Source organism: Chrysemys picta, chromosome 2 (assembly GCF_011386835.1).
Source record: "Chrysemys picta bellii isolate R12L10 chromosome 2, ASM1138683v2, whole genome shotgun sequence".
Classification (NCBI taxonomy): domain Eukaryota; kingdom Metazoa; phylum Chordata; order Testudines; family Emydidae; genus Chrysemys; species Chrysemys picta.
In genome coordinates, this window is record NC_088792.1 from 231,270,581 (window position 1) to 231,293,610 (window position 23,030).

At 41.9% G+C, this 23,030-nt stretch overlaps 1 protein-coding gene across 4 annotated transcripts in view; it reads right to left on the minus strand.

Annotated features, from left to right (window-relative positions):
- Positions 1-579: 579 nt before the first annotated feature.
- CPA6 (carboxypeptidase A6) overlaps positions 580-23,030 on the minus strand; it is a 109,157-nt gene continuing 86,706 nt past the window's right edge. For 3 of the 4 annotated variants that reach the window (XM_005311370.4, XM_042845246.2, XM_024111996.3), the window contains 5 exons: positions 22,421-22,531; positions 22,075-22,165; positions 10,058-10,260; positions 3,717-3,801; positions 580-2,075 (listed from right to left, as the gene is read on the minus strand). In XM_005311370.4, the coding sequence (XP_005311427.2) occupies positions 1,888-2,075; positions 3,717-3,801; positions 10,058-10,260; positions 22,075-22,165; positions 22,421-22,531 (678 nt within the window). In that variant the 3' untranslated portion in view covers positions 580-1,887. The remainder of the gene's footprint in view (positions 2,076-3,716; positions 3,802-10,057; positions 10,261-22,074; positions 22,166-22,420; positions 22,532-23,030) is intronic. The other variant, XM_024111997.3, reaches the window with a different exon arrangement.

Here is a 23,030-nt window from a genome sequence, read left to right on the forward strand (position 1 = left end):
TGATTCTTCTAATGGAAAAATCCCAAACATAACCCAATCTACTACAAAAAGGCAAAATTAAGACTAAGTAAAGAGATTCTGCGTCATACTATAGTAATTTAATTGCAAACAGCTAAATCTAAAATGACTAAGCCCAAATCAAGTATATTCTAAGCAGCTTGAACTAAACATGAAAGGAAAAACAAAACAAAACCATAAACCAACATGGAAAGTTGCTTCCAGTCACAGAAGTGACTTTTGTGTATGTATTTTAACTTGTGTGTGTCGTCTTAATGATATTTTATCCTTAAAGTTATACAGGACTAGATTCTGCCATCCTTACTTCATAAGGATGAAATCAATAGAACTAGTCACTGAAGATGGTTTTATTCCACATGAGTAAGGGCGCCAGAATGCAGCTTCAAGTAATTTATTTGACTTTGTTTATATAACACCATAGGTATCTGTGATGCTATACAGACAAATAAGTGACTTTCTCTGCTCCAAGGAGTTTAATAACTAAATGTGATAGATCAAGGGATGACATTACAAAGAGGGGTTGGGGAGGCACATGGAAAAAATGCTTCATATGTCTGTAGATTTTTATTAACAAATGTGATTTATTTAACACTTTATGACAAATTTAAATTCAAAACCAAAATATTAAAACATATAAAATGTTAAAGATCTAGCAACAAAAATATTATTCTGAAAATACCAAAAAAACCTCTGTGCTTTCAGCATTGTTCTTTCAAATACTGTGTTTCTTCACTAGAAACCTGTCAGCTGCAAAGCTTCCACATTTTAGGTCCCATTCAGTTAAAAATCCATTATCAATGTCTTTAAAACATGTGAAAACCTTGAATAGCCATGTAGCCACAGAGCACTCACTGTAAGTACCTAGAAATAAGAACTCCGATTTGTTGTTGTTCAAGGGCCAAATCCTCAGCTGGTGCAAAATGGTGTAACTTCATTGCCCACAGCTATGTACAGAAGCTGATGATCTTGTCCAAGTCCATAGTCACTGCAAATTATTTTGTTGTTATACATCCATACAGTAGAATATTATATCCATTAATTGTTCTATTATAATTCTTTATTACAGGGAACACAACTTTTAAAATTTATATTTATGCATGATAATATGCTGGTCTCTATTTAAAAATATCTAACTCTGAATATTTAAAAGAAAACTAGGAGTCAAATTCTGGCACTATGTGAAAGAAATAGCCTCTAAAGTGCAGACACATATGGTGAAAAAATCATACTGTTTCCTGCCTGTAGTCTGGCCAGCAGCAACCATGGACCACATATACATTATTCCTACTAGGAGTACAGGGCGTTATGTAGAAGGGCCAATGCTGGGTTAGGGGACATAAGTGCATGAACATGTGAACTATACTGATCCAATGACCCCACTCTGGAATGTTCCTTTGTGGCTCCTGCAGATGCTGTGATTTATGGGAGAATGGAAGGAATTGGGTAGCCGATTGTGCCCTGTAGTTCTGGGTGTGGGTTTCCTTGCAGTCTGCAGTGTGGGGAACCTGCCAGAATTTGGCTCCAAAACTGTATTTGGGACTAGATCTTTCTCCAACTGAAGTCAGTGGCAAAAATTTCACTATTTCAATGGTCTAGAATCAAGACCTTAGTATTCATCCCTAATAAGGACAGAGTATTTAGTTGTGAACAAATCACTGATGTGATATATTAACTTAGTAGGACTTTTGCAGTGTAGAAGTGAAAGGATTTTCACCTTCCAACCCTCCAAGGTAGAATAATTACCACATTTTCTACTGTGCGTTACAGTTTTAAAATGTCAGATTTAGAATTGCAATGACTTGACAGTGTCTATTTAATAAACACCTGAAGTAAAACATTAGCTAAAGTTCTGGATCCCAAATATAACTCTCAATGACACTTCTTTAGCAAATGCATAGTTATATTTTTAACTGCTAGCATGGTCTCTGTACAAGTGGGTTTGATCAGAGTCTCAGGAAGTAAAAATCCAAAATGGCCAGTGTCACGCAGCTCAAATGCAAATGCATAGGGGATGCCATTTTTGTAGGCCCAGTCCATAGAACTACCAGAGCTCACATCTGGGGAAGAAAAAAAAGTATAATGATTTGTTTGAAATATACTGTTATCATAATATTGTATTTAAGACTCTTACTGAGTACTTGCAACTCAGGGCCTTATCTTCCAAGGTGCTGAGCACCCTCATCTCCCAGAGAAGTTCACGGGCATCCAATATCTCATGGAAGGGACTTAGCATCATATATGATTAGGCCCACAGTTAACATGGGAAAAATCTAATAATTATCTTTTATGTAAAAAGCTTTCACACCAGGAATATTTTTCTCTCTTTTCTCCTACCTCATTTACTGAACACCTATAGTATAGTTCAGAACACTGCTGTACAGAGCTTCAAGGACGATGCTGTCCCTGTCCCCAGGTGATTGCAATCTAAGGCCTCAGCCCTGCAAAAGTGTCCATCCATGCAGACCCTTTCTTTGCATGGTCCAATTGACTTCAATTGGACTCTTCATGTATTTAAGAACACATTGCAGGATCAGGGTCTAAGAAGACGAAGTAGACTAAACTTTTCCTTTAATTTTTTTTTCCAAAAATAATTTCCATCCCTTCTCTATTTTCCATGGTTTGCTCAGTGCATAATAACATTTGCAGGGATGGTGGTTAACACTGATAAACCTCACAGAAGAACTGTGTTCCTCATACTTTTTCCTTGCCTCTATATTTTAATTATCATGTATACTTAGATAAAGATTTTTATAGCCTATTTTCTTCAACGTGATCCTAACCATTAAGTCCCAATGCTATACTTGTGATATGGCAAAAGACTGTATAGTTATAACACAATCTTATCACTCTGCTGAAGGACTAAGCACAAAGAGAAAGTGAGTTGTGAGGAAAGGTGAAAAATGCTTTACTGAGCACATCTGTATCAGTAGCAGAGGAAATAAAGAAAACTATCTTGCTATATTTATAAAATGCTGTTTTAAGCCTGTCCTAACTGAGTAAATTCCGTCTTCAAATGGTTGTCAAATCAAAGGGTCCTAGTGAAAAGTTTATATGGTGTTGTAGAAAACTATTGAACTTTTCCCTTACTAACCTCCTGAGAGAGCTCAGCTGACAAACATTTTGTTAGCTAAAACCCAAGCTTTAAAGATCCTTTGCCCTTGGGGGAAGAATAAGCATTTGAATTCAATATCATTTTTTTTTTTAAAAGAAGATTTCCAAATACAGATGCACTTGCTATTATTTATTCTCAATGAAAAACTGGGATATTCTAAATCCAGCTTTTAAAAAGACCACCTCAGTTTCTGAATGAACACCATGTGCAGTGATATCTCAATTACAAGGGGAGAGAGCGAGAGCATGGAAATGTTTACTATGAATTATTTTTCTCTCAATCTCAAGATTTAACTGTTAAATATCCTGTTTTGAAGTTTTCTATTGATCTTTATGTATGCTAAAATTTACTGCAGCTCACTGGACATGTTCCTTGTCTTTCTTCTTTTCTCGCTAGAAACTGTTGCATTTATCTCTGCCATTGCAGATGGATTTAATCAGTTACATCTTCCCCTCTGCCTTCCTCACCTGCCACAATTTGATCAAAGTTCACTTTAGACAAGATTTGCTTCCTTTGTTATAGTACAGGCCGCCCCATATACCATATCTAGGTCAAAGTAACAAACCAGTTTATGAGAGAAACTTACACAAAGTGCTAGAAGCAGGGCCATATCTGTATCTTATACCATAAGCGGACTGAAGAGCATTAACAGCATTATAAGCTGCAGATTCCTGTATATGGGAGGAAACAATAAATACTTTAGATTTCACATTAATTTCTGTAATAGGATTGGAACTTCAACTACAGAACACTTACTCCTAATGCAATACTAGGTCAGATGATCCTCCTAATGCAATACTAGGTTTTATGATCCTGTGGAGCCTAAGTTACCATATTTTCAGGAGAGCTGGCAGTTTTTCAAAGAGACAATATTAAGGACAAAACAGCTTGCTATCTCACTGTGAAGGAAATATAACAAGAGGCCAATATGGCTGCTTCAGAAACTTTTCAATCACCTAAAAATCAAAATGGAACCTTGCAAAAAATGGATAGGTGGACAAATTGCTAAGGATAAGTACAAAACAATACTCAATAACAGAAGCAAATCAGAAAGGCTTTGGCACAAGTACCGTAAGTTACACCTAGCAAGGGACATAAAAGGCAGTAAGAAAAGGTCCTATAAATATATTAAGAGCAATAGAAAGATGAAGGAAAGTGTAGGTCCACTACTTTCCAGGGAAGGAGAGCTAATAATAGATGACACCAAGAAGGCTGAGGTGTTTGAAGCAAAATAGGCATTAGTCTTCTATACAAAAATTAAGTGTGAGCAGATGCATAACACAATTAATATTAACAACAAGGGGGAAGGAACACAAGCTTTAATAGGGAAAGAACTTGATAATGAATATTTAGATAAGTATAGATGTATTCAAGTTGGCAGGGCCTGCTGAAATTCATCCTAGGGTATTTAAGGAATTAGCTGAAGCAATCTCGGAACCATTATCTTCAAGAACTTATGGAGGACTTATGAAGTCCCAGAGGATTGGAGAAAGGTGTTATATTTGCCTATCTTTAAAAAGGGGAACAAAGAGGACCCAGGGAATTATAGACCAGTCAGCCTAACTTCGATACCTGGAAAGATACTTGAACAAATTGTTAAACAGTTAATTTATAAGCATCTAGAGGATAATAAGGTGATAAGAAATTGCCTACATGGATTTGTCAATATGATGCCAAACCAACCTCCTCTCCTTCTTTGTTGAGATTTTTGGCCTAATGGATGGGGGGCGGGGGGGAAAGCAGTAGATGTGATCATCTTGATTTTAGTAAAGCTTTTGACACAGTCCAATGGGACATCCTAAGCAAACTAGGGAATGGTTTCTAGATGAAATTGCTATAAAGTGGGTGCATGATTGGTGGAAAATGTGCACCGAAAGAATAGTTATCAGTGGTTCACTGTCATATGGGGAGGAGGGGTACCAGGGGAGTCTCTCCTGGGTCTGGTGCCTACTCAATATTTTCATTAATGACTTGGATGATGGAGGGGACGGTATGTGTAACAGAGTGCTGGGCAACAGCAGCTGTACTATAACTCTGATCACTGGATCATCAATTAAATTGTCCTGGAGTAAATGGGAGGGGAAAAGGTGTGCCTAATTGATAGATTCTGGGTGGAGTATAAAGGGCTATAAGACTAATTAACCCACGAGCCCAAAAAGTATAAAAGGCACAGGAAAGTAGTGCTTGTGGGGAAAAGAGATACTGGAAAGCTTTTGAGAATCAGACAGGAAAGAGCCTCAGGGGGAGTGCCCTTCTGTCTCTCCACTCCTTGCCTGAGGGAGCTAAGGATTATATACTTGTAAATACTGAGCTGCGCAAGTTTGTAATGGAGGTGGGAACACTGTAAATAAAGTGCACAAGGTATTTGCCCAGAAGGTCTCTGAGCAGGCTGTGGCTAGAAAACAGACCGGAGTGGGATGACATGCTGTTACACTGCAGACTTGTCTGGCATCTGAACTGGTGCAAGGGTTAGATGGCTTAGACAATGTAGGAGACCTGGCAATCATAGGTGCTGGAACTAGGAGTGTGGGGGGTGCTGCAGCACCCCCTGACTCAAAGTAGTTTCCATTCTATACATGGTTTAGGGTTTGGTTCAATGGCTCAAAGCACCCCCACTATATAAATTGTTTCAACACCCCTGCTAGCAATGGTGATGAGACAGCAACAGAAGATGCAGAAGACCCTGCAAAGTTTCCAGCAGTCACACCATCTGGAGAGGCAGGTGTTGCTCACCTGGCAGGAAGAGCTGGAAAAGAGTCTGCAGGACTTTATATGAGAGCAATCAGGCACAGGGACTGGGTCTGTATAAAATGGGTCCCATGGATAGCCCACGTACACTCCTGGGCACCTTTGAGAGGGTGCAGGCTGGAACAGAAAGTTGGGCACTGTGGCTAGCCTCCCTCCACTTTGATTGGGGAAGCTCCCAAGTGGCCTATGTGGCTCTAAATGACAAGCAGTCATAAGACTACAAGGTGGTTACAGGTGGCTATGAGATGGTTACAGGTTAGACAAACACCTGTCAGGGATGGTCAAGGCTAATTTGGTCCTGCCTCTACGAAGGGGGGTTGACTGGATGACCTCTTGGCGCCCTTCCAGCCGTATATTTTTATGATTCTACAATTTAATGGATAAACACATTTTTCACAGCAAAATGATTTTTGTTTGCAGCAGTGTTGTTGTAGCCATGTTGGTCCCAAAATATCAAGGAGACAAGGTGAGTGAGGTAATATATTTTATTAGACCAACTTCTGTTGGTGAAAGAGGCAAGCTTTTGAGCTGCTCTTCAGGTCTGGGAAAGGTACTCAGTGTCTCACAGCTAAATACAAGGTGGAACAAATTGTTTAGCATAAGTAGTTAACACACATTAGAAGACCATTCAAGGTAATGTGGCCAGGTAACACCTCTGCGTTCAGAGGACAAAAAAGTAGGGTTAGTGGATTATGGATTGTTGTAATAAACCATAAATCCAGTGTCTTTATTAGTTACATGATTTTTAGTGTCTACCAAAGTTATGAATTGAAGCTTCGGGACTCATCTTTTGAAGGTGTTGTGCTGGTTTCCTTTGAGGACGAGGACTGAGAGGTCACATATGGAGTGACTGTTTTGTGAAAAGTGTTTACACATGGATGATAGGTTGTTTTTGTCTTTTATCATGTTGTGAGTTCATTTGAGAGTATAGTGATTGTCTGGTTTCACCCACATATTTGTTATTGGGGTATTTAGTGCACTGGATGAGATATGCCACATGTTGTGATAGGTATGTGTAGGGCCCATGGATCTTGAAGGGTGTGTTGATTATTGTATCAATGGAGATGTCTGCAGGTTTTTGCATCTGTTATAGCAAGGTCTGGTACTGCTTTGTGTTTGTGGATCTTGGACTGTGGGGAGTTTTTGAAGGCCAGAAAATGGGAAGATTTCTTTCAGGATGTGTTCTTCAAAGACCATGGGTTGTAATTGTTTAATGATACCCCATATGGGTTCCAGTGTTACATTTTTGTGTGTGTGTGTCCAACAATAGGTTATAGAAAATTTGTTTTGGACTGGGCATGCAGTTCAGCCTATATGTTGCCTTTCACTGGAGCAGAAACTACTTTTTATCCTAGAAGAAATTCCAGTACACTAACTTAGAATCCTGCAAGTGGTCTTTTTTGGTTTATAGTTGCCTCTGTTGGTTTGTAGTGGAAGAACTGTGCTGCAAGAGGTTCCCAGCCTGTGCTCGTTTCTCTCCCAGTCCCATAAGGGGGAGAGAATGCATGGAGCTAGGAAATGAAGTTAATGCTATAATGAGCTCCTGTGGGAAATTCAACAGGTTTGGAGGTGGGAGTGATCCTGTGCAGACTGGCCATTTCCCAGCTCTGCTCCTGCCCAACCACTTACCCCAAAATACAGAGACCCCCCCAGCTACATGCCATTCTTTGAGATCTGTGAAAGAGGGTGGGGGTGCCACTTGGGCCTATTTCTCCTCTGATATGTGCTTGCAATCCACCATCTGAAATACATGTAGGGGAGTGGAAAAATGCTGTGGTTTCACATGGGTGACCTACCACTGAGGAATAATCTTCCATGACATACATCCTGGTGTGGTGTTGTAAGGGAGAAAATATTGATAATTGATATTCAATTTCAAGGTTACAAGGACCCGTATATCAAATAATGCCCCCCCCCCAAAAAAAAAACTGTTGAAAACATTATGGAGAAATTCTATTGCAATATTATTTTAAAAGTAGGATAATATTGTACTGATTCCTGTTCAGATGTGGCAACTGAGTGAAGGTCCATGGTAAATGACCATAATATGCTTCCAATATAAGGGAAACAAACACCTGGATGTAGTGAGTGCACAGTTCTCAGGCTACCAGCAATGTGTTCACTCCATCTGTTTGTGTCACACATAGAGAAGGAAGGGAACAATTTTGAAATGCTTCATATGCTATATAGGTCTGATCCTGAATGATACTGAGCAATCAAAATTCCCAGCGTCTTTCAAGAGCAGGCCCTGAGAACTTGCAATATTAGCAGATTTCAGCAAAGGGAGCTGCGAATACTGAAACAAAGGATTGTATAGAAAAAAATATGACTAGTAAATTAAACTTTAAAAAAACCCTACAGATTGAAATAACTGGTGCAGACATTTACCAAACAATAACTGAAGTCCAACTTCCCTTTAAAGATCTTAACATAACAGGTTTCAATTGAAACTTAATAAGGGAGTTGTCTAAATTGGAGCCGAATATTTATACACGTTGTTACCAATATACTGCACTTCAGTTTCAAAGCATCACTGAATAATTTACCACTTTAACTGAAACAACAGCACACTAGTGTGTAGTGAATTGGACAGAAGCATCTTTGCTTTCTGCTCAGGAATAATTAAGGACCCTATTTACACTAAATGTTCCTAACCCCTCATGCATGTGGAGGCCCCTGGAACAGCTTTCACTTGCTGGCCAACCTCAACACATGAAATCCATCTGGACCAATAAAGCGCTTTCAGTCAACCACAGGAGAGAGATAAATGGGATGGAAGCTTCATTATAATTCTGCTTTCCACCTCAGTACAGCTCTTCACAAAAGTTCAAGTGAGCTGAAATCTTACCATATTTGATTATGATAGATATTTTAAATACTGAAAATCAATACATCTTGAAGCATTGCAAATTAAATGTTTGGTCATGCTGCAACTTCTTATAATTCTAATTTTTAGCTGTTCTGGCATCTTGAATCACTGATAGTTTGCTCCACTTCCCAAGCATGACATCAGACACAGGAAATTTTCAGGAGTTGGAGCAATTAAGTCTTAACAGAAATAGTGTCAGGAAAGATCTTTTAATTGTCCTAATGCCCCCCCCAAATAAATGCTGCTGAGCCCCTCAGTCCATACTCCAGATCCATGCAACTAAGAGAATTCAGTTTGTACTGTATTATGATGGAGGAGGGGTAAAACCTAAGTGAAGCTGGTGAGTATGATAGCGCCCTATGTTCAGGATAAAAGTTAGGAGCTGTTAAGCTCCTTTTTGGAGTAAGATAGCTGAAATAATAGGAGCCACAATCCAAAAAAGAGGCATCGGGAAAGGCTGGTCAGAAGCTGAGCTATGTGGGTGCAGGGGGTGTTGTGGGGTACTAAATGCAAATGCAGCAGGTGGGTATTACTTGTGTCTGTGGACAGAAGCAGATCTCAAGACAAGCACCAGTAATATGGCCTTGAGAGAAAATCAAGAGGGAGAGATCTTTGGGCAAAGTGCTGGCTGAAAAGAGGCTTGGTACAGTAAGCAAAGAAACTGTCCCCTGTTTAATTTTATACGAAGTCTGGGAAACTGGACTTTTATAAAAGCTTTGTAAAGAAACAGGATTGCATGAAAAACCTCTGACTCCATCACCAATTTCTCCTAAAGGAAACAACCCACAAGACCTTAAATATTGGCAGATTGCTCAGATCAAAGAAGGTAACAATATTAGCTCAGTGAGCTGCAATATTAGGGGTTAGAAGCTTTATTTCTGGATGAAATTTAATAGTTGATAGGTTTCTATATTGTTAATAAGTTCAAACTTTAAAATATCAAATCTTTTTTCTGTCAAGTATTTATACCTCTTCAGTTCTTTCAAACATATAGAGATAGACTTTCAGCTAGGTGCATGGGGATTTAGTAACAGCTTCCATTAATATTTAATAATTTATGATAACACTAATTAAAACTCCACTGATTAGCCTATAAATTACTTGATAGAGATTGATGGAAGAAACTATCCCATTCTAAGTGAGTAACCATTAATTCAATTAGAGTAAAGGTTACATAACCAGTATAAGACTGCAAATAGAGCTGAAATAAATATCGCTAAATATGACATATTAGAGAACCATGTCTGCTCTCTAAACAATAACAGAAATAGCATAGAAGGGATGTAATCTCCAAGAACTATTGCACTTACCACACAGCTGAAATTTGGAATTGTTGCATACTTGTAAGAGTATGGATAGAGCAACATCTGAGCATATGCATGAAAAGACAGATAGGCTTTTATTTGTTTCCGGCGTTTGCGAAGAAAGTGAGCTACAGCCTTTACTTCAGGCTCAGACTCGGGAAAGGGACCACAGTACGTATCATCACATGGGTGAAAGGAAGCCCCCTCATCTACACATTGAAAAAGAAAAATAGCAGTGAGTGTTCACAAACCGCATGTAACAGTCTAATTCTGGTTTACCTTGTGCTTATGGAGAAGCCTAAAAAACAGCACACAAATTGCCATCCTACTTCTGAAAACACAGAGAACCTGCTACCTGAAAAGAATGAATGGAAGCAAACAGCCAAGAAATCAGTGGAATAGAATGCATTTTTATCCACTAGGCATATATCCTTGCCACAAAGATGACACAGGCCTCCCCCAGGAAACTGGAATTTCAACTGGCACATAGCAACACATTGACCAATTCAGAACTTCCATTCTTTCGCAAACTGAATTTCACTGTTTACAGTAGGATTATAAGAATCTAGGATCTTATGAGATTACCCTGTTTACTATTGGAGATATGTTTATTTTCATGATTCATTTAATGCTGTAACTGGAGATGAAATATCAAGAAAGTGCAAACTCTTTGGGACTCTGGAAAATAGCTATTTCTTGTAGCTGTAATATTTGACAAGACGTTTAGACAGGATGCTCTTGAGACTTAGATGACTTGGTGGCCATCTGCTCTGCAGGGAGCAAACCATCTGCCCTCACCATAACCACTGCATACCCACGTTTGCTTAAGTATAGCTATCTTTTCAAATCCCAGCTCATGATCTTAGCTATATTCATTTTTGAATCTGCAGTTGGGGCTGGTAACTTTTTTCCATCACTTCTGTAAGTGCCACCCCATTTTAGGTATCAAGCTGAGTAGCCATTACTATTATATTTCATGTTATTAAGGATTCCTGCAAAGCCCTGGTTTCCTTCCACTTAAAGTGAAAGACACTTATCATACAAAAGAAATTTATGAAAAAAGTACTTAAGACCCTGGCAGTAGCAAGGAATATGGTAATCATAGTGTTATTGCTCTGCAGCTCTCTGTTAAAATGTGTAGTTGTCATGTGAAAACAGACTTCATTTACCTCAGGCTAAGCCCAGAACCTGAGCTGAGGCTAAGAAGTGCTCAGTACAGCTCAGGAGGAAGGGTACAGAGGTGACTTTTGCACTTCCTGATCCTGCAGCCTCCTGGCTCCCTGGCATAAATTAGTGCATCCTGAAGGCTTGTCTCTCTAATCCCAAGGAGCAGTTCCAGAAGTCTGAACTCACTAGCATAAGGGATCCATGGACGTGGCCCTTTTTTCTAGCCTTGTCTCCCTACAATCAGGTGGGGTGGCTGGTGTAGGTGCCACTGACATCTTATTGCCACCCTCGATATTCTTGTATGTTGGGGGGAAATCCTCAAATGTCTAGCCTGGCAGGTTAGTTTTAGGCAAAATCTGTGTCCCAATTTAAAAAAAAAACCCAAACCTTGTGAAACTACTGAGATTGTTTGTTGGTTTTGTTTTAAATAAAAATACCAAACAATCTCTCTGTGAAACCCATCAAATTTTTTGCACAACTTTTGCCAAAATAGGCAATGGTAAGAAAATTTTCTTATTCAGTTCTTTACTGTAGGAAAATTGTTTTGAAGAACAGATCTACTTTTAAGGTAATGTAGATTAAAGAGAGGAACTTAAAAATGCATTTCAATAGTGCCTTGACATGACTATACTTTCATTGCCAGAGAGAAATCTTGTCCATAATAAATAAAAACAAGGTGTAACCTCCTGCTTCCAGATAAACCCATATCTATACCATAAATTAGTTTTAATAATGCCTACATGCTGACTGAACAACCCTGAAGAAGGCTCCTCCCTCACATAGAACCAGTGCAGAAAACAGGATGAAGAGCAGGTTCTAGTTTTTCTCTCTCTCTGTATAAGAATATATTTTTCTAAACTCTCTTCTTATAATGAAGTTGTCCTGTGAATGAATGACTTCAGATAATGCAATGAGCTCACTATGAGTTTCCATACTGGAAGTTCTTCAAAGTTACAGACAGAATTGGGGGAGGGGGAGAAATACAATTAATGTCAACTACTATCAAGTGTCAAAGCTACAGTCACAAGGAGAAAATAGAAATACAGTAAATGTCAACCATCTGCCTGATTTTTGTATCCTGCAGTGTTTTATTGAGACAGTCAAATCCTTCAGAACACACTGCAGATGTGCAAGGTCCAAAATAAACTGGAAATGCTGTGTTCACACAGTGTGGAAGTGTTGAAATTAATAGAGCTCATTTTCGTACAGAAGCATTGAGGTGGGATTAAGGGTGAGATAAGGAACAGTACAAGCCCCAAACTTGCTTGCATCTCCTACTTCTGCCAGTATGAGGTAATCTTCTCCACCGCCCAGCTATATAGCAGGCCTTGGGTGGAAATTCCGCCCCCAACTCCCAGCACCCTATGCTAAGTGTTAGTGAAGCCCTTTAAATTGTGTTTGGTTTATGAGATGAGGATTTGTCCCTAAGTATTTGCCTAGTGTTTTTTTTAATATTATTTATATTATAAATAGTGCCTAATGGATCTGCATGAGGATCAGGAGACCATTATGTTAGGTGTTATATGCACACATGTAATAACAGTCCCTGTCCTAAAGAGCTTGCAATCTCTACACTCTATACTTTAAAACTGTTGCCGCTTCTAGTGTTGACTTTGGTTGCCCACTCCATACTTTAACTTAAAGAAATAATTGTGTTTCCCATGAGCCACAGGCTGCAAAGTGAAATTTACTAAGATCACGGATAAATTTCCTTTTTCAGTCTTCACAGAATACAAAGCAACAGAGTAAAATATAGCATCAAAGAGCTACATTAGAAGAGAAAAGAAAAGACGGTGGCACAGCAGTGTCACGTAATTCAAAGAAGAAACTCCTGGTACCCAGCCATTTGGGTGTCACACTTGGGCAGGTACTACACATAAATAGGATTTGTGCTCACAACGTACGTACCCAGAGGCACCCATATGCATTTCAAACTCTGCCTGCAAACTGTAAACACAACCGACCCAATTAAGAAGTTTTAGAATCTACCTTATGAGAATTCACAGTGCAGAACTTTAAGCAGATCAGGACAATGTAAGCATGGAAATATGATAATCCTCTACCTCCACTTCAGTCAGAGTAGTGAGAAGACTGAGCACGCGACTTAGAGTAAGGAACTTCAGAGTTCTAATCTTGTCTCTGTCACTGACTGATTTGTTTATCCTTGGGCAAAATACTGAACTAAGTTTCATTTTTTGTTTCTGAAAAAAATATTTTCTTCAAAGGGATGTTCTGAAGATCAGTAAATTGCTATTTGTATAGAAGTCCCTTTAAGGATGGACTGGGGTCTCAGTAGGGAGCAGTCTATGTATTTGGTAGAGCGAGCAGTAGGACTGAATGAACATGGGGAATGAATTCTGACTTAAGCTATAAGCCCATCAGGGCAGGGATATGTTGGTTTTGTTCTGTATAGAGCAAAGGACATTGCAGGAACTAAATAAATAATAGTCATAATACACAAAGCAGTCCAGATAGCATTGTTATAGGGCAACAAATCCATTCTGCATAGAAAAGAAAGATTTCACTCATTCAGAAAAGACAAATGTCTTCCAGAACCAAGGAACAGGAATTTTTATTTCAGTGCAGAGGTGAGGGGCAAGGGAGTTAAGGGAAACTGAGATAGATCAATTGGGGACTGAAAAAATATGTGTGAGTATTAATAATATGATAAGATACAATAAAATATTCCTCCAACGATATGACAAGAGACCTGCCCACTCCAACGTGAAAGCAATAGTTTCTTTTGTGCACATACATTCGTTTTTCAAAATATCTGTTGCTAGTGGTCATAAATTTAAGCAAAGAATGATGCAACAGCATGGGCTGTATCTTTGGATTAGTTTGGCTTTGCATCTATACCCTAAAATTGCCCTAAATCTGAGGGTCAGTTCTGGAAATCTCTCTCCCCTACATGGGGGATTCTCAGGTTGCATTGACCTGTTATAGCTGCTCCTATACTAACCCCATCCCTGCAGCCAGTGGAGTGAGTGGTCCAATTTAGGGGTGTTCTACACTAGAATATTAGATTAACCCAGCTACATCACTCAAGGGTGTGAAAAATCCACACTCCTGATGGACGTAGTTAAGCTGACCTAAGTCTCCATGTAGACTGTGCTAGATTGATGGAAGAATTCTTCCATTGATCAAGTTACTGCCTCTTCGGGAGGTGTATTACCTGTGACAATGGGGAAACCCTTCCTGTCTCCAATGAAATGCTACAGTGGCACAGCTGCAGCGCTACAACTGTGCTGGTGAAGTGTTTCAAGTGTAGACAAGCCCTTAGTGATCCCAGAGTGGCAGAAAAGCCCTTTGGGGCCACAGGTATCCATTTAGGGCTTGTCTACACAAGGACACTCAGGAAAATTAAACCACATTAAACCCACGTGTGTATGCCCTTACTCAGAATTAAAGTGTCATCAATTAAATTTACCTTAATTCACTTCCAAACTGGAGAAAGCTAAACCAAATTAAGGCCACTTTAATTTTGAATAAGAGCATCCACACCATGGTTTAACGCTGTTTAACTTATCTACTTGAAATTCACACAGTTAGTTAATTTGGATTAATTTTCCTGAATGTCTCTGTGTAAATGAGTCTTAGAGTAGCCTTAAAGTTGCTCTAAATTGCTCTAGAGAACAGCACAGATTTGTCCAAAATCAGGGAAGCACAAAGATGGCCTTTGCCTCGTCCCTCCTAAGCACTGTCGAGTGCTTCTTTATCACAGCTCAGGACATGGGCCCATGTGTTTAGGCTCTAGCACAGGAAACAAGTGGGAAGTAACGGACTGGAATTGGGTTGGAGGGAGTGAGATGGTAAAAGCAGAAATACTAACAAGATAGGCAGTATGGGAGAAGAGGAATGGAAGCAACAGTATAAAATTTAAACAAGTAGATTTAAGGGCTCATAATATATGCAAAAGATGGTGTCAAAAACTGTAAGTGTATTTTACTGGATTTTCTAATGTTTCTGTTCTGTCCTTCCTGATTTGCCATCACTATGATTAATACTGCTTGCCCAATTTACTTTTCTCCATAAAATTTGCTAAATTATGTAGAGATAAAAATAACAAATCACTAGATGGCAGACTGTGGAGCCCTTCCTCCTAGCAACGACTGAGCATTTCCTCATGCAACTAATCTCACCGCAAGTAATGAGACTATTTTTATTATTTGTATTACAGTAGCATCTGCAGGCTCCAAGCTGGATCAGACCCCCAGATTTAGGGCATTCTTTCAAAAAAGAACTAGATAAGTTCATGGAGGCTAGGTCCATCAGTGGCTATTGGGCAGGGATGGTATCCCTAGCCTCTGTTTGCTAGAAGCTGGGAATGGGTCATTTGATGATTACCTATTCTGTTCATTCTCTCTGGGGCACCTGGCATTGGCCGCTGTCAGAAGACAGGATACTGAGCTAGATGGACCTTTGGTCTGACCTCATATGGCCATTCTTAAGTTCTTATGTTGTGCTAAACACTGTATAAATACATAATAAGAAACAATTCCTGCTCTTAAGAATTTACAATCTAAATAGACAATTCAGAAGGAGGGGAAACTCAAGTGAAGACTTACCCTTATTCTAGGCCACACAAAAAACAGGAATAGAACCCTGGTCTTCTAGGTCCCAGTCTAATGTCCTATCTACTATACCACTACTTGAATATATAGGTATGTACCCATTTACATGTATAAAGACTCTACAATCTAGATTATAAAATGCCATTTCCAGTTCAAGGGATCCATTTCTGATAATCTGCTATAATTCATTATTTTGAACTTAATCTATATTAAAGCAAAATTTAGGTCAGTTTCTGTTATAAATATTTATATAATAGAGTTTAAAATTAATCTCTATAAAATTAAAAGTAGTTTCTTTTATAAACCTCCACTAATAGCCACCTTGAACTACTAAAAGATACTTTGTCTCAGCAAGGCCAGCAAAACATCTGAAGTCTCTAAACCAAAACATTTTAGAAACATAAATAAAAAGGGTAGGAATTAAAAACAAACAAACAGATCAGTTACACCATGAGCCTCATTCACCATTGTGCACCAGCTCATTCTAGCAACACAAAGCAAGCGGTAAAACTGGCTTACTTAGCTTCTTAAAGGCCTGGTCTACACTACGAGTTTAGGTCGAATTTAGCAGCGTTAAATCGAATTAAGCCTGGACATGTTCACACGACGAAGCCCTTTTTTTGACTTAAAGGACCCTTTAAACCGGTTTCTTTACTTCAACTCTGATGAGGGGATTAGCGCTGAAATCGGCCTTTCCGGGTCAGATTTGGGGTAGTGTGGACGGAATTCGACGGTATTGGCCTCTGGGAGCTATCCTAGAGTGCTTCATTGTGACCGCGCTGGACAGCACTCTCAACTCAGATGCACTGACCAGGTAGACAGGAAAAGCCCCGCGAACTTTTGAATTTCATTTCCTGTTTGCCCAGCGTGGAGAGCACAGGTGACCACGCAGAGTGCATCAGCACAGGTAACCATGATGGAGTCCCAGGATCACAAAAGAGCTCCAGCATGGACCGAACGGGAGGTACGGGATCTGCTCGCCATATGGGGAGACGAATCAGTGCTAGCTGAACTCCGTTGCAGTAAACGAAATGGCAAAATATTAGAAAAAGTTTCAAAGGCCATGAAGGACAGAGGCCATAACAGGGACGCACTGCAGTGCCGTGTGAAAATTAAGGAGCTAAGGCAAGCTTACCACAAAGCCAGAGAGGCAAATGGAAGGTCCGGGGCAGAGCCGCAGACATGCCGCTTCTACACGGAGCTGCATGCCATGCTAGGGGGTGCAGCCACCACTACCCCAACCGTGTGCTTTGACTCCATCAATGGAGAAGCACGCAACAGGGAAGCGGGTTTGGGGTACGAGGAAGATGATGATGAAGACAATGAAGCTAGCTCACAGCAAGGAAGCGGAGAAACCGGTTTCCCCAACAGCCAGGATATGTTTATCACCCTGGACCTGGAACCAGTAACCCCCGAACTCACCCAAGGCATGCTCCTAGACCGTGAGGGTGCACAAGGGACTTCTGGTGAGTGTACCTTTGTAAATATTACACATGGTTTAAAAGCAACCGTGTTTAATGATTAATGATTAATTTGCCCTGGCAATCGCGGCCAGTACAGCTACTGGAAAAGTCTGTTAACGTGTATGGGGATGGAGCAGAAATCCTCCAGGGACATCTCCAGAAAGCTCTCCTTCATGTACTCCCAAAGCCTTTGCAAAAGGTTTCTGTGGAGGGCTGCCTTATCCCGTGCTAGGACACTTTACCACGCCAGGCCAGTAGCACGTAGTCTGGAATCATTGCATAACAAAGCATGGCAGCGTATGGTCCCGGTGTTTGCTGGCATGCAGACAACATCCATTCCTTATCTCTCTTTGTTATCCTCAGGAGAGTGATATCATTCAGGTCACCTGGTTGAAATGGGTGATTTTATTAAGGGGACATTCAGAGGTGCCCATTCCTGCTCGGCTGAACAGAAATATTCCCCGCTGTTAGCCCACACGGTGGGGGGGAGGGGTGAAGTGATCATCCCAGAGAATTGGATGTGGTGGGGGGGAGGGGGTTAGTTGGGTTTGTGCTGCATGTTAACCCGGAAACCGCAGCCCCTCCTTTTACATTGCAAACCCATTTTAAATGGCCAACCCAACGGGTGCTTGGTATGGGAAATGAGGGCGCTGCTGTTTGAAACCATTCCCACATGTTATGAAGGTTAAAAAAGCCAAAAGACTGTGGCTTACCATGGCTGCCGGCAAGCCGAAATCTGTTGCCTGGCACTGCATGAGTGATCTCTCACACCAAACCGGCAGGCCCTCAATATAAGAGAAAAAATGCGACCTTGTAACGAAAGCACATGTGCTGTGTAATGTGAACAGCAAAATTTAACGTGAAAGAGTGTACCCATTGTTCTCTAAAATGTCTTTTTTAACCACCTCTCCCTTCTCCTCCACCAGCTGCAAATGTTTCTCCTTCGCAGAGGCTAGTGAAGATTAGAAGGAGAAAACGGCGGACTCGGGATGATATGTTCTCAGAGCTCCAGATGTTCTCCCACGCTGACAGAGCACAGCAGAATGCGTGGAGGCAGTCAATGTCAGAGTGCAAAAAAGCACAATATGAACGAGAGGAGAGGTGGCGGGCTGAATCGCGGGCTGAAGAGAGCAAGTGGCAGACTGAAGAGGATAGGTGGCGTCAGATTGCTGACAGAAGGCAAGAGTCGATGCTCCGGCTGCTGGAGCATCAAACTGATATGCGCCAGCATATGGTTGAGCTGCAGGAAAGGCAGCAGGAGCAGAGACTGCCGCTACAGTCCCTGTATAACCAACAGCCCTCCTCCCCAAGTTCCATAGCCTCCTCACCCAGACGCCCAAGAACGCGGTGGGAGGGCCTCCGGCCACCCAGCCACTCCACCCCAGATGATTGCCCAAGCATCAGAAGGCTGGCCTTCAATAAGAGTTAAAGTTTTAAACTGCAGTGTGTCCTTGTCCTTCCCTCCTCCCCCACCCAACCTGGCGTTTCCCTCCTCCCCTACCCCTCCTGGGCTACCTTGGCAGTTATCCCTCTAGTTGTGTGATGAATTAATAAAGAATGCATGAATGTGAAGTAACAATGACTTTATTGCCTCTGCAAGCGATGCTCGAAGGGGGGAGGGGAGGGTGGTTAGCTTACAGGGAAGTAGAGTGAACTGGGGGTTGAGGGGGGGTTCATCAAGGAGAAACAAACAGAAGTTTCACACCGTAGCCTGGCCAATCACAAAACTCGTTTTCAAAGCTTCTCTGATGCGCACCGCGCCCTGCTGTACTCTTCTAACTGCCCTGGTCTCTGGCTGCGCGTAAACAGCGGCCAGGCGATTTGCCTCAACCTCCCACCCCGCCATAAATGTCTCCCCCTTACTCTCACAGATATTGTGGCACGCACAGCAAGCAGCAATAACAATTGGAATATTGGTTTTGCTGAGGTCTATCCGAGTCAGTAAACTGCGCCAGCGTGCTTTTAAACGTCCAAATGCACATTCTACCACCATTCTGCACTTGCTCAGCCTATAGTTGAACAGGTCCTGACTCCTGTCCAGGCTGCCTGTGTACGGCTTCATGAGCCATGGCATTAAGGGGTAGGCTGGGTCCCCAAGGATAACTAAAGGCATTTCAACATCCCCAACGGTTATTTTCTGGTCCATGAAGAAAGTCCCTTCCTCCAGCTTTTGAAACAGACCAGAGTTCCTGAAGACGCGAGCATCATGTATCTTTCTTGGCCATCCCACGTTGATGTTAGTGAAACGTCCCTTGTGATCCACCAGGGCTTGCAGCAGCATTGAAAAGTACCCTTTTCGGTTTATGTACTCGGTGGCTTGGTGCTCTGGTGACAAGATAGGGATATGGTTTCCGTCTATCGTCTTTCGCAGCCACTGGGAATCGTCCCACACCTGCAACACGATTCGGTCCCACCAGTCTGTGCTTGTTTCCCGGGCTCAGAATCGGCGTTCCACAGCATGAACCTGCCCCAGTAACACCATGATTTGCACATTGCTGGGGCCCGTACTTTGGGAGAGGTCTATGTCCCTGTCAATTTCTTCATCACTCTCGTCGCTGCGCTGCAATCGCCTCCTCGCCTGGTTTTGCTTTGGCATGTTCTGGCTCTGCATATATGCCAGGACAATGCGCATGGTGTTCATAGTGCTCATAATTGCCGCAGTGATCTGAGTGGGCTCCATGATCCCAGTGCTATGGTGTCTGGGCTCAAAAAAGCCGTGAAACTGATGGAGGGAGGGAGGGGCAACTGACGACATGGTGTACAGGTACAGGGAATTAAAATCAACAAAGGTGGCTGTGCATCAGGGAGAAACAGAAACATCTGTCACACAGAATGGCCACCCCCAAAGATAGAACTCAAAACCCTGGGTTTAACAGGCCGTTGATTTCACGGAGGGAGGGGGAAGCAAATGAATACAGAACAAATCTGGTCCATTTACTGTTTGGATCCACTCCATCTATCTTTTACATCTTAGACTGGCAGCAGATGGTGTAGCATGACTGATAGCCATCGGCATCTTCTGGGTGCTTGGTAGAAGATGCTGCATTACGATTGCTAGCCATCATCGTCAAGATGGTTCAATAGGACTGCCGGCAGGACTGAGTCTCCAGGAGACAAAACATGTCTGTCCAGGCGCCTCTGACCGAACTCACTGAGGAGTACGACGACAACGGATACCAGTCGTAATACAGCATCTGCTGCCAAAAGGCAAGGAGCTGCTGCTGAATAGCAATGCAGTCCCACGTCTGCCAGAACCCAGACAGCCGATGACGGCTACCAGTCATACTGCATCGTCTACTGCCAAAAGGCAATTAGCTGCTGTTGTGTAGCAATGCAGTACCACGTCTGCTGGCACCCAGATGATATATGGTGACGGTGAGTTGAGCGGGCTCCATGCTTGCCGTGGTATATCGTCTGCACAGGTAACCCAGGAAAAAAGGCGCGAAACGATTGTCTGCCATTGCTCTCACTGGGGGGCGGAGGGGGACTGACGACATGTACCCAGAATCCCCCACGACACTGTTTTTGCCCCATCAGGCATTGGGATCTCAACCCAGAATTCCAATGGGCGGCGGAGACTGCGTGAACTGTGGGATAGCTACCCACAGTGCAACGCTCCGGAAGTCGATGCTAGCCTCGGTACTGTGGATGCAGTCCGCCGACTTAATGCACTTAGAGCATTTTGTGTGGGGACACACACATTCGACCTTATAAAAATGATTTCTAAACAACCAACTTCTACAAATTCGACCTAATTTCTTAGTGTAGACATATCCAAACTGGGTTTACAGCTGCTTTGCATCACTGGAGCAGTGCAAAGCAATTAGTGCATACTCCTAACATTAAAACTTCTTCCTCCATTTTTACCAAATTTCCCAGATAAACTCTACCTTGGGGTGAGATGTGGCACCTGATAAACTTGGTTTCTTTTTTGAGAAGTTAGGAGGAACATTCACAATCAAGCCTACGATATAATGCAGGGGTGGCCAAACTTACTGATCCTCCAAGCCTCAAAGGACAATCTTCAGAAGTTCAAGAGCTGTGGCATGCTTGCTGGGGCTTGGGGCTTCAGCCCCACTACTGCTGAAGGCCCAAGCCCTGGCAGGCATGCCCTGCGGGGCTGAAGTCCCAAGACCCCCCTCCCATTGGGCAGAAGCCAGAGGCAATGCATGGGGGAGCACAGAGGGTCATGTGCCCCCCAAGATTTTTGCCAGGGTTTGCTGGCCCTGCTCAGTCGCATGGTGCCACAGGACCCCCTCCCTGCATGGCAGCTGCTGGAGCTGGCAAACTGGGAGCTATGGCCTTCGGGAGAGGCAGCAGCAAACAGCTGGGAGCTGCAGGGAGAGCAGTTGCTTTTGCTGCTGCCCCTCCCAGCGGAGCTAAAGGAACGGCCCCTCCCTAAAGCTCCCAGGTGTTTGCTGCTGCCTCTCCACATAGAGCTAACACCTGGGGGTTGCTGAGGGTAAGGAGTGTGTGATTTAAGCTATTTGGGGGAGCAAACCTATAAATTGTGTCTCCCACTCTAAGCATGCACCAGTCATCTCTGGCAGAAGCCACTAGCCCCAACATCCTGCTGCAGGGTAGAAGCCCTGAGCTCCCCCCCGCCATCTGGAACATGGGGAATGGGCAGGGGGTGCACCGTGAGCTGCACTTTAACGCATGTGGCTGGTGAGCCATGGTTTGGCCAATGGGACACTAGCTTCAATCTTAACTATGGAGAGGCTACTGCTGCTGTAGAATTTTCTGATCTATTCAGTGCTCTGGACAGTTAAATGCAGGATGACATTGTTATCCACATTCAGGTTATTTCCAGACTTACCACACCATTTCACTTTCCAGTTACGATTAGCATCTACACCATGGCAACGAAACTGTGAGTTCTTTGACCTTGTTTTTCTCCAAAATCGATCCTAGTTATAATTTTTAAAATAATGAAAATAATTGACTACATGTTGATAAAACAACTATGTACATATAACAAATCATCTATGTTGAAGATGCTCAGTGCAGTATTTTAACTTTCTTACAAGTCAATTATATCCTTAGGTTACATATAATAAAGTGGTGGATCAGATCATTACAGCATTCAAATGAGACTTCTGTCTATAGGCATTCCATCTTTTGGATCTTAATATATTTTCAGAAACATTGGCCGAACTACTTACATTGGTCCAGCTAAAATGGTATCCATCCACATTAAATACTGGCATGATGTAGAAATACAGCTGATTTAGCATCCTTCTCATGGCGGGATCACTCTGATATGTCTGAAGAGCCTAAAGGAGGAAGTAAAATAGAAGTAGTTTCTATAATAAACGGACTGTAGGCAGTTAGTACTACCCCACAGTTTACTTCTGTAACAGGGGCTTGGCCTTATTGCATTACTGCTATTTCAACAACTGTGCTTGAATGAAGTATTGTCTGTCCATAAATGAGACTAATAGCAACACAGTAATGAGAATATATTCAGAAAATACTTTCAAAAGGAGATCATCCTATTGTTAGTTAATTTCAAACAGACAGGAGAATACTGGAAACTACTTGCTCTAAACAGAAACAAGTGCATTGAGCATTGGTGAGATGGCTGGGCAAAGGAGCTAAAAGTCAATGGACTAGAGCCTCAGCTGGCATGAATCAGTGTAGCTCGCACTAAGTCAATGAAGCTATGCCGATTTGTACGAGCTGATTATAGCACTTAATATTGGTGAGGTCATGACATATGAAAAGGTATCAAAAGGCAAATGACAATGGTTACATCATATGTGAGACAAAAAT